At 39.4% G+C, this 12,550-nt stretch overlaps 1 protein-coding gene across 5 annotated transcripts in view; it reads right to left on the reverse strand.

Moving 5' to 3' along the window:
• Positions 1-2,918: 2,918 nt before the first annotated feature.
• LOC118394113 (regulator of G-protein signaling 3-like) overlaps positions 2,919-12,550 on the reverse strand; it is a 93,112-nt gene continuing 83,480 nt past the window's right edge. For all 5 annotated transcript variants that reach the window (XM_052462634.1, XM_052462635.1, XM_052462636.1 and 2 more), the window contains one exon: positions 2,919-7,128. In XM_052462634.1, coding sequence (XP_052318594.1) covers positions 6,931-7,128 — 198 coding nt within the window. In that variant the 3' untranslated portion in view covers positions 2,919-6,930. The remainder of the gene's footprint in view (positions 7,129-12,550) is intronic.

A 12,550-nucleotide genomic window follows, 5' to 3' on the forward strand; every position in this document is an offset into this window, starting at 1 on the left:
GATTCACAACACGTGTAGCTTTAATTTGCTATCTTACATGTGTGATTCCATGAAAGTTTGATTTTTATAGTAATTTACTTGAATTTGGCACTCTGCATTATCTCTGGCTTTTGGCCAGGTGGAACGCTAGTGTCCCACATATCCCAGAGAGGATGGTATAACTAAATAACTATCTCTGAAGGTGTACACATTCTAGTTGTCAGCTTTACATCTAAATGTTGTATAAATATAAGTATGACAATACTTTTGTGAAGATAGCAATGTGATTTTAGCCTTCTAAATGAATTGTTTTTCATCTAAACTTGTACCCAGTCAGTAGCCACGCCCCAGTGAGCTCAGAGTTCGTGCCAGAATGCTTAAAGGACTTACTAAGAATTAACATACTAGACCAAGTAGACGGACAGTGTGAACTGGAACTTAAAACTACAAGACCAGTGTGAGCGGAACGTTACGAAATGGTTAGAAGCTCTGAAACTCTCAATCTCTACAGAAGAAGATAACTTACCAAGGAGACTGTGGTGCAGCTGTGCATGTAAAAAGTGGTCCTAGAACTTTGACTAAAAGACTTGGAGGGAAGGAAGACAATCCCCTTTGAGACAACTGTTGGTACGTCTGAAGTATCTATCTAACGAACACTCCAAGTCCATAGAATCTCTACAACTAAGGACATTGTGACCTCTGGTGGACAACCAGAGCCTTTCATTACCTATAGACGGATCTATTGGTTTCAACAGAGATCGACAGAGAAAAACAGCTACGCGTAAGTATATATATATATATATTATTGCATTCCTAATCCGAATGAGCGGGTGTTAGGGTGCTATGTATTCATATTTCCGTGACCGTAACTTCCAAATGTATGTAAGATAAGTTGACTCCATCTTTCCCCACCCCCTCTTCCCATTGTGTAACAAGCCGTCATATCATGTCAGTCCACTAGGGACTTCTCATGTAAGTATGTCTATTCTGTTATTATTTAGTTAGTTAATAAATAAATACATTTGTGTAGTACTGAATATTCAAAAGGGATGGGGTTCTTGTGGATCCATGGGTTATGCGACATTCAAAATGAGACTGAGGTAGTAATTGACTGTTATTGATGTAAGAGATATCTGTATATTCTTAGAGTTGAAGTCGGGAGATAGTAACTCATTAAACAACTTTTCCCATGGTGCCCCAAATTCCTAATGAGTTAGTTGTTACATGATTCATTGAATCAAGTAACAATTAATCAAACATTTTATGCCACGTTTATATTATTCTATTTTGTTGGACTTGAGCGATACTTCTGCCTAGCCTGTGCATGCGCACATGGAAAAGTATCGCTTGAGTCCAACAAAATGGAATATTGCAGATTAAGTTGGTTCTTCAGATTGGAGCATAGAAAGCGGTGAAACACTACAAACTCAGTGTTTGTCAAACAAAAGAAACTCAGTTCTTGGTTCAGTCTACTCCACTGGACCCAGAGTTACAGTAGGAACATTGGTACACTTAATTGTTGCTGTATTGTCTCCTGCTCGCTTCTCAAACATGGCAATCAACAAATTATATAAATAAATAAAGCCGCAGCCAAGTTTGTAGTGTCCTCCATATGGCATCCTATCCCCGTAGTGCACTACTTTTGACCAGGACCCATAGTGCACTTTATAGGGAATAGGGTGCCATTTGGGATGCAGCTTAAGAGTCACTCAGTCAGCAAGGAATCATGAACAATAAATGTTGTATTTTTTAAAATAGATTTTACACCCCCCATAGAACACTCACTCCCCACTAGGTGCTATCTAGAACCTAAAAGGGTTCTTCGGCTGTCCCCATAGGAGAACCCTTTGAAGAACTAGTTCCAGGTAAAAACCTTTTTGGTTCCAGGTAGAACCCTTTTCGGATCCATGTAGAACCCTTTCCACAGAGGGTTCTACATGGAACCAAAAAGGGTTTTCTTATCGGGACAGCTGAAGAACCCTTTTGGAACCCTTTTTTTCTAAGAGCGTAGTTTGCCAAAACCTATTCCCTCGAAGCGGGGGAAAAACACCAGTTGAACAGGAAACTCTGTGTCCTGCAAGTCCTGACTTGAACTTGTTTCCACATCCGACCAGAGTGTAGGGTGCAGGCAGAGAAATCAATATCTCAGGAAAATGGTTGGCTAGATGGATAGTGGTCTGGAGGACACCCAATCCTCAGTTTGTGTGCTCTCTGCAAATAATATTACTTGACCTTATGTCCTCAAGTTCAGGTAAATGTATATTTTAACCTCTCATCTTTCCTAAACTTGTAGAAATACCTTTTAAGTAATTGTTTAAGTGAATTGCAATTGCATATTGCTGGCCCTAAATTTGACCAGTGACTGTGGCTTTCATTTGAAATTATAAAATGTGTATTAAAGTAGTAAAAAGTTTAGTATTTGATCGCATATTCATAGCACAACAATGACTACATCAAGCTTGTGATTCTACAAATTTGTTGGATGCATTTGCTGTTAGTTTTGGTTGTATTTCAGATTATTTTGGTAAATGAGTGAGAAAGTTACATACATGATGCACATGTATCTACCATCTTTGTTGTAGTCATTCCTATTGTATGATTGTCACTGCTCTCTACTGTTCTGTAGGTGACAGTACACAGTCGCGTCCACCAGCTGGCCCTATATGCAGGTGCAGTAGCAATTACTAAGCCCTTTGTCCGGGCCCATAGGGCATTTAGCAGCTTGATGTGCCCCCTGGACAGGACAGTAGTCTAATGCAGGGACATGCGCTCAATCCATCTCCTAAATGCCAAGCAGAGAGGCATCAGAACCCATCTTTAAAGTACACCTCGACCTGGGATCAAACCTTCTAATCTTAGTGAGGGCACTAACCACAACTTCCAGTGTCCTTTGGGCTGTGGAATAGCTTGACAGTTTATGCGATTAAATGATACGAGGCCATGTTAATACTTGATTTTATTGTATTTGGGTATTGATAAAAACAAGACTAGTCTGACATGACAAGATTAGACTGACATTTTTATTGTATTTTTTGTCTAAAGCAACAGCCATTTCACAGAGTACTTTATTTTGCCTAATGGTGGAGAACAAAAGTAACATTGTGGTAAATGTTAACAATACATTAAGAAACAGTAAAACGATCAGTATATCTCTGCATCCATTGAATAGGAACTGACAATTAAAATGATACAAGTTCAGAATCTACAGTCCCTGCTCTTATCAGTCATTTTATTTGAACGTCTGATCTAAGCCCTTGGTTCGCGTTATCTACTAAGCTAACATGTTTTAAGATAGTCATACCATGGATCATTTAGCTAAATAGCTTTTTATGACCCCTGTAGGTATAAAATAATGAATTTGTATTTTACTGTTATAGCCCATAGAAACACATTGATAAGATTCATAAATGGCAAAACAGCCCCAAAATAAAAATAACATGTTTTTGAAATGTCTGTCCTATAGTTCGAGTCAATAGTCACGTAATAATAAGGAATTCCCCTCGACCACGCTCACAAATTGGGGAAAACAAATATTTCCATTGTACAAGAGCCAAATCCGTCGTTGATTTTGCAATGCTCCCACGTAGGAAAATGGAGCCTGCGAGAAGAGCCCTGTGGCTTCAGGCTATTCAGCGTAAGAGAGTGTTTAGTACAGTCAGTTTGTAACTCCACCCACTACTTGTATCTGTATAGTCAGTTTGTTTGTGTTGTTGGTCTTGGCTAGCTTAATGTTCCGGTCGGTAGCTACCTTGCACACACGCTCGCTCGAATGGCTGCAAGCTTCGTCATGAAAAGGGGCATGAGGGAAGACCTACAATATTAAATCTAAGTAATGAGAATGCTATGGCGCAGGCAATGCTGAAAAGTTATCTTTATACATGTTGTACTTTTCTTAAATGTAGTTTTGTAATTGACTGTTTTACTGTGGATATAGATATATATATATAAATATATATCAATTAACTATAGGCAAATTAAAATGCTCCATATGTTAGATTGTACATAGTGAATAAACCAAAATGCACTCTTATTAAGCAAAGCATCTTTATACATTTGCAGCATAAGTAACAAACCTATAACAAATTCTATAACTTCAGTCTCTTTTTCATATGACCCATTTGTTTGGTTAACGTGTTTGTTTTTTCTCCTTGAGGATAAATGTTTCTCCTTAGGGGTCTCTAAAAGTCAGATATGTGCTGTGGATGTCATGAGCTTAATTATTGATGACAAATTATGTAGTATATGAGCCTCCCTAAACCAATTACTAGTATATAAGATACTATAATACAAAAACGTACAGGGTAATATACTATTTCTCCTTTATACAGTACCTTCAGAAAGTATTCACACCCCTTGACTCTTTCCACATTCTGTTGCGTTATATATAGCCTGAATTTAAAATAGATACTTTTCGTTACTAGCCTACACATAATAGCCCATAATGTCTGGAGTCAAGTGTTCGACTCCCAAATAAATTAATGAGTAAAAGTTTGATTAACAAGTCACATAAGTTGCATGGACTCTGTGCAATAATAGCGTTTAAAAACAGTTTATTCACCATTAGTCAGCACCTCTACATTAAAATCATTTTCTCTGGGTGTGTGCCAGCAAATGCATTTTATTAGACAATAATAGCGTTTAACATGATTACCTCATCTGTTTACACAACACATACAGATAATTGTAAGGTCCCTCAGTCGAGCAAGCAAAAAAAATAAGAAATTGAATATCCCTTTGACCATGGTGAAGTTATTAGTTACACTTTAGATGGTGTATTAATACACCCAGTCACTACAAAGATAGAAGTCCTTCCTAACTTGCTAGAGAGGAAGGAAACCATTCAGGGATTTCACAATGACTTAAAAGGAGGAAACGGGTACAAATGTATCTATATCCACAGTAAAACGAGTCCTATATCAACATAACCTGAAAGGCCGCTCAGCAAGGAAGATGCCACTGCTCCAAAACCTCCATTAAAAAAAGCCAGACTACGGTTTGCAACTGCACATGGGGACAAAGGATGTACTTTTTGGAGAAATGTCCTTTGGTCTGATGAAACAAAAATAGAACTGTTTGGCCATGATGACCATTGTTATGGTTGGATGAAAAAGGGGGACGCTTGCAAGCTGAAGAACACCATCCCAACCGTGAAGCACGGGGGTGGAGGTGCTTTGCTGCAGGAGGGCCTGGTGCACTTCACAAAATAGATGGCATCATATGGAAGGGAAATTGTGGATATATTGAAGCAACATCTCAAAGCTTGGTGGCAAATGGGTCTTCCAAATGGACAATGACCCCAAGCATACTTCCAAAGTTGTGGCAAAATGGCTTAAGGACAACAAAGTTAAGGTATTGGAGTGGCTATCACAAAGCCCTGACCTCAATCCTATAGAAAATGTGTGGGCAGAACTGAAATTCATGTGCGAGCAAGGAGGCTGACAAACCTGACTCCGTTACACCAGCTCTGTCAGGAAGAATGGGCCAAAATTCACTCAACTTATTGTGGGAAGCTTGTGGAAGGCTACCCAAAATGTTTGACCCAAGTTAAACAATTTAAAGGCAATGCTGCCAAATACTAATTGAGTGTACGTAAACTTCTGACCCACTGGGAATGTGATGAAATAAATAAAAGCTGAAATAAATCACTCTACTATTATTCTGACATTTCACATTCTTAAAATACAGTGGTGATCCTAACTGATCTTAGACAGGGAATTTTTACTAGGATTAAATGTCAGGAATTGTGAAAAGAAAAACTTAGTTTCATGTTATGGGTATGCTTGTAATCGTTAAGGACTGGAGAGTTTGCGCTAAACACAGGCATAATTTCAGAGGAAAACCTGGTTCAGTCTGCTTTCCATCAAACACTGGACGAATTCACCTTTCAGCAGGACAATAACCAAAAACACAAGGCAAAATCTACACTGGAGTTGCTTACCAAGAAGATTGTGAAAGTTCCTGAGTGGCTGAGTTACAGTTTTGACTTAAAATCTACTTAAATCTGTTGTCTAGCAATGATCAATAAACAATTTGATAGAGCTTGACTACTTTTGTAAAGAATGGCAAATGTTCCACAATCTAGGTGAAGAAAGCTCTTAGAGACTTACCCAGAAAGGCTCACAGCTGTAATCGCTTCCATGGGTGATTCTAACAGGTATTGACTCAGGCAGTTGAATACTTATCTAATCAAGATATATTAGTGTTTAATTTTCCTTTTATATCTATATATATTTTTGTACATATGTTTGAGTATTGTGTAAATCGTTGATAAAAAAATTACAATGAAATACATTTTAATCTCAAATGAGGAAAGGTTGTGTGAATAGTTTCTGAAGGCACTGTACATAAAACATTCATATTGCACTTAGAATCTGGATGCTGATGGTGAAGGTTTTCTGTAAGCAGTGGCAACCACCTTGTATTGCAGAGCTTCCAATGCTGAAATATTAAAAGATCATATAGGATTGCTTGTATAATGTTGGGGGGGGAGAGATTTCATTGCACCATGTTTGTTGATTGCACAATGGTTTGAATACACTGGAAGGCCTCTTGGCTATGTTGAACACCTAGATATAGTGTATAGCATCTTCTAGTCTTTGGAATAGTGTCAGAAATCTGCCTGTGTTACACACAGAAATAGAAGGCAGTGAAGGTTTGGGCTATGCCACAAACAGGAAGGCCCATGAGGATATGGAAGCTGTATTTGTTCAAAACATTTTTTAAATTAACTCGTCAGAAACCAATGACCACAGAACCAGGTTGGGAAAATGCCCATGGAGAATCAGATGAGGTAAGTATAGAACACTGACAAAAAAAAATAGTACCAAACCATAATCTAAACCAATTTAGACAATGTGAATGTCACCTGGGCACAGCTCTCCAATGTCCATCCCTCTAATGAACACAAACCAGGGCTCCAAGTCATCCAATGTCCTCGATCTCTCTTCCAACTCAGGGCAGATCTGGCACCATGGCGTTGAACCTCTTTTGGTTGGTCAAGTCCCTGTAGAGGTCCGAGCGCAGGAAGCGAGGGTACGGGTCCTTCTCCATGAGGCCATAGATCCTGTTCTGGGCCAGGTCAAAGGTCAATGCCGAGGTGCTCTGCAAGTTCTCCTTCGTGACCTCTCGGGTGTAGGAGTCCAGATTCACCTGTTATTGGAAGGAGGCTCTTAAAAGGGATCTGCAGTAGCTACATACATTTATAAATGAATGATATGTATACATTGATTTTTGTAGAATATAACATAAATGCCTCATGGGCGGAGTTCAACTGTTGTACCCCATCAGAACCCAAAATATAAGCATGTTTTACTCCTTAAGCAAAGTAATGTAAACAAACACTGTATAGCCTTAAACCATGGTTAAAACTATACTTTTGCATCCATAGTTCGGTCTATGCATTTGAGTGGTTAGATTTCTCCAGGCCCATCCCTCAGCTTTTTAGCAAAAGCATGGCGGGAGAACACTATTGTTTCAACCCCTGATTGCCACATTAAATATCACACCCTGCTAATGTTTCATATACTCCGGAGTGAGGTTTCCCCTAGGCACAACTCTCGGATCAGCTTCCCTTCCCCCAATCTTAACCTTAAAGTGACTCCTTAATTGAAACAAATTGGCTACCCCACCTCTGTTTTGGTAAAAAGCTGAGGGACAGGCCTGGAGAAATGTAACCACTCAAATGCATAGACTGACCATCCATCATATCAAAATTATAATTTGAACCATGTTTTGAGGCTATACACTGTTTGTTCACATGTACATTGTTTACAAACTTGAGTAAAAAAAGTGTATATTTTGGTACAACAATTGAACTAAGCTCCTATATATCACTAATTTATGCATCCAAAAATGGATGGAGTAACTAAGGATTCTAGATTTAAAGGATCAGCTGTTTTTATCTCACTATCAAATCATTTCTGGGTAAGAGTTAAATACTGTACTTTACTGTGATTTGTTTTAATTCAAAATGGTAAAGAAACAAAAATAGCTTCTTACCAAGAGCAATTTCTTAAGAAATAATTGTCTGGGAGTGGTCTGAGTGGGGAGGGGAAAACGGAAAACTCCATCACTGGCAGAGAGGTTTGGAACTCTTTCTTATTGGTCTATTAAAGGGGAGGTTTACCTAAAAAACAACATTTCCCAAGTGATTCCATACACTGAAACTAGGTAGGTGGCGTTTGCCTTTTTCCCCTCTCAGAAAATGTGTAGTTTTCCACCTAAAACGATTGCGATTATTTTATATCATTAATTTATGTGGCAGACTGCAACAGCAGAGCTTTCGTGGGAGAATCCCTTTAAATAAAAACTGCACGTAAGGCCCTTATTCACAATCAGAAGACAGTAGCATAGTGTTACAGATTAGTTTTAAGAAGTAAACAACAACCTACAAACGTGTCTGACGACGAAATACTTGTGAGTGATGGAAAAAACTAGTGGAGGCATGCTAATGTATTGTTGAATGGTACTTTTTTATATTTTGTTTATGAATTTACAGTTTTACAAGCAGACATAATGAAAACAAACAATATAGTACCCCCCAACCGAAGACAGAAAAACAAAAACAGAACAACAGGAATTGGCAACGTGATTATGGATTATGCTCCATTAAAAATAATTACTTTGGATCAGGGTGGGTTGCAGGTTGTTACCCATCTTCATGTGAATGATAAGCCAAATCACTCGATTTCAACCCTACGTTTATATCGGCATCGAACAGGTCACCCTCCCTAGGAGAGGGGGTGACCTCGACAATTTATTGTTAAAATGAGAGGCTGCCTGGATCTTTAATTTAAAGACCCTTGCTCCCTTCGGTGTTAACGTAGACTTTGATCTGAAGCCATTCTAGTGATTATTGTAAATGTTTTTAGGCCTATGTAGCCAAATTGTATCTATGATCGTATGCTATCCTTTCATGTTTTTGGTATGTTATTTTTACATCTGAGAATTAACCAATGATATCAGGCCACACCCGCCAATGATTACAGACACCTGTGTGTATCCTTTGACACTATATAAACTAGTCACCCCTCAGTGTTTGTCCTTATACCCTGATGAAGACATCTTGTCTGTCGAAACATTGGTTATTAAATTATTGCATCTGAGCTCCGAGAGTGTGCAGCTCTCCCTTTAATTTTTCAAGTGTTCTACTCCGCTAGCCAGCATCTCGCCTATAATATGTTTGCGTTTCTTTCGCTTCTAAGCCAAAAAGGGCTGCCCATATCTTAACGTGCTGCTTGGAGAGCACTATGGAGTGTCCTCGGTGGTAAGTCCTCTTGTGGTAAGACATTGGGTCCAGGAGTCCGGATTCCAGTCCCATCCTGCGTGGTAAATGCCATCCGAGCCAAATATCTATCGCCTTATGGGGTCTACACTGGTTTTCAGGAAGTGGAAGACTCCAAGGACTTGTGAATAGTCGAAGTTACAGGTAGAGTGCATTCAAAAGTATTCAGATCCCTTGACTTTTTACACCTTTTGTTACAACCTTGTTCTAAAATTGATTACATTTTTAAAATCAATCTACAAACAATACACCGTGATGAAAGTAAAAACATTTTTTTTAATGTTGGAAAATTTATTCAAAATAAAAAAAACTGAAATATCACAATTACTTAAGTATTCAGCCCCTTTACTCAGTACTTTGTTGAAGCACCTTTGGTTGCACAACTACTTCCATGTCTCTCCAGAGATGTTCGATCGGGTTCAAGTCCAGTCTGGCTGGGCCACTCCCGAAGCCACTCCTGCATTGTCTTGGCTGAGGTCCTGAGTGCTCTGGAGCAGGTTTTCATCAAGGATCTCTCTATACTTTGCTCCTTTCAACTTTCCCTCGATCCTGACTAGTCTCCCAGTCTCTGCTGCTGAAAAACATCCCCACAGCATGATGCTGCCACCACCATGCTTCACCGTAGGGATGGTGCCAGTTTTCTTCCAGACGTGATGCTTGGCATTCAGGCCAAAGAGTTCAAATTTGGTTTCATCAGACCAGAGAATGTTGTTTCTCATGGTCTGAGAGTCCTTTAGGTGCATTAAAAAAAAAAACTCCAAGTGGGCTCTCATGTCCCTTTTATTGAGGAGTAGCTTCCGTCTTGTCACTCTGCCATAAAAGCCTGATTGGTGGAGTGCTGCAGATATTGTTGTTCTTCTGGAAAGTTCTCACATCTCCACAGAGGAACTCTGGAGCTCTATTAGAGTGACCATCGGATTCTTGGTCAACTACCTGAGAAAGGCCTTTCTCCCCCGATTGCTCAGTTTGCCCGGTCGGCCAGCTCTAGGAAGTGTCTTGGGGGTTCCAAACTTCTTCTATTTAAGAATGATGGAGGCCACTGTGTTCTTGGAACTTCAATTCTGCAGAAATGTTTTGGTACCCTTCCCCAGATTTGTGCCTCAACATAATCCTTTCTCTGAGCTCTACAAACAATTTCTTCAACCACATGGCTTGGTTTTTGCTCTGACATGCACTGCCAACTGTGGGACTCCATATAGACAGGTGGGTGCCTTTCCAAATCATGTCCAATCGATTGAATTGACCACAGGTGGACTCCAAGTTGTAGAAAGGATCTCAAGGATGATCAATGGTAACAGGATGCAACTGAGCTCGATTTAGAGTCTCATAGCAAAAGGTCTGAATACCTGTTTTTCATTTTTAATACATTCGCATTCGCCTTTTTACGTCAGCATTAAGGGCTATACAGAAACCCAGCCTAAAACCCCAAACAGCAAGCAATGCATATGTAGATGGACGGTGGCTAGGAAAAACTCCCTAGAAAGGCAGGAACCTAGGAAGAAACCTCAAGAGGAACAAGGCTCTGAGGGGTTGCCAGTCCTCTCTCTTCTGGCTGTGCCGGGTGGAGATAAGAGTACATTGCCATTTATGCCAGGTTGTTCTAAAACGATTTTCAAACATTTATAGATGACCAGGATAGTCACATAATAATCACAGTGGTTGTAGATGGTGCAACAGGTCAGTATCTCAGGAGTAAATGTCAGTTGGCTATACAGTTGCCTGACATGTTGTCATGGTAATACGCCATGGCTAGGCAACACATCAGGAAAAGGTGTGAAAATATACAGTTGACAACATCAACTCACATGGGTGCCAGAGGAGCTTGCTGTTGCTTGGTTCTTTGAAGCCAGAATTGACCTCTCAGTTATTTGTGACACAATGGTAGTCTGTTATATATACAATTGTAAACGTGAAAGGAATTGACAGTTGGTATAGTATGGGTTATATGCCAAATTATTATTCTTGTGTATTGACAAAGCAAAACGTTCATCCTAACACAAGTATAATGTGATACCATGTTTGTAATATCTAATGAATGTTTGTTTTTTATGGCCATGGGGCTAAAAGTAATTATATTGTTAGGATACTCATGGCCGCTATCGACAGGGGAGGTGGAGGTTACACAATAGACCAGACTACATGCAACCAAATAGGCCTACCTAGTTCAAGTAATAAATGCACCTAATTTATGCCTGCCCCCTGTTCGAGTAATAAACGTTTGTTACTTTGACACTGTCTGCATCTAGGTCTTCCCTAAAACATGATCTATACAGTTGTTAAAAGCATGAAATGTTAAATGAAAATAAACCATGGCTTGCACAACACACATCAGACATTAGAGATTCTGATTATGAAATAAGCGAGTAGACAAGTAATTAAAATGCAACAACCTTACATTTTAATCTGTCTATTCTGCAGTGTTAGGTGACACAATTACTGTCTCATCTCTTCAAACCCCTTGTCATAAAGACAGGCCACACATGCTAACCGGTAGAGTGCCCAGGCCATATCTACATTATATGGTGCAATGGTTACAACACAATAAGATCAACTCAAACTGCAATGATTAGATTACCTACCACCAGATGCTCGCTTTGACACTTTTCTCATAATCGCCTCTGTATTTTGGCACGGTACCATATCCAGTCGATGGGAATACAAATCAAATGTTACTTGTCAAATGTGCCGAATATAACAATGCAGAATAGAGAAGGAACCGTTGTCGGAGTTGTGTTGTTTTTTTTTGTATATCTCTTTCGTAGTCAATGAAGTGCAAGGCTATTACACACACTTAGATTGGCTGTAGGAGTGTTTACATCGAATTTAGTTTTTTTCATTTGTACGAGCCATCTACGAAACAGTGACATTTTGTGTCTTCTTCCCTAGATTTCTTGCAGCCAGGGACCGAACTCCACCTTGCTCTTGATACCATCTTCGGATTTTCACTTTTCAGAAATAACTTCAGGCTAACTGGTTTTAACTTTTGCGCCAGCTCCTTCTCCCCATAAAACTCACACGGAAACTAAACCGGCTGCGCACATTTATTTGTCCCCCACACCAAACGCGATCACCACACGCATGTTAAAATATAAAAAACTCTGAACCAATTACATTAATTTGGGGACAGGTCAAAAAGCATGAAACATTTATGGCAATTTAGCTAGCTAGTTTGCAATTGATAGCTAATTTGCCCTATTTAGCTAGCTTGCTGTTGCTAGCTAATTTGTCCTGGAATATAAACATTGAGTTGTTATTTTACCTGAAATGCACAATGTCCTCTACTCCAAC

Source organism: Oncorhynchus keta, chromosome 14, assembly GCF_023373465.1.
Source record: "Oncorhynchus keta strain PuntledgeMale-10-30-2019 chromosome 14, Oket_V2, whole genome shotgun sequence".
Taxonomy (NCBI): Eukaryota; Metazoa; Chordata; class Actinopteri; order Salmoniformes; family Salmonidae; genus Oncorhynchus; species Oncorhynchus keta.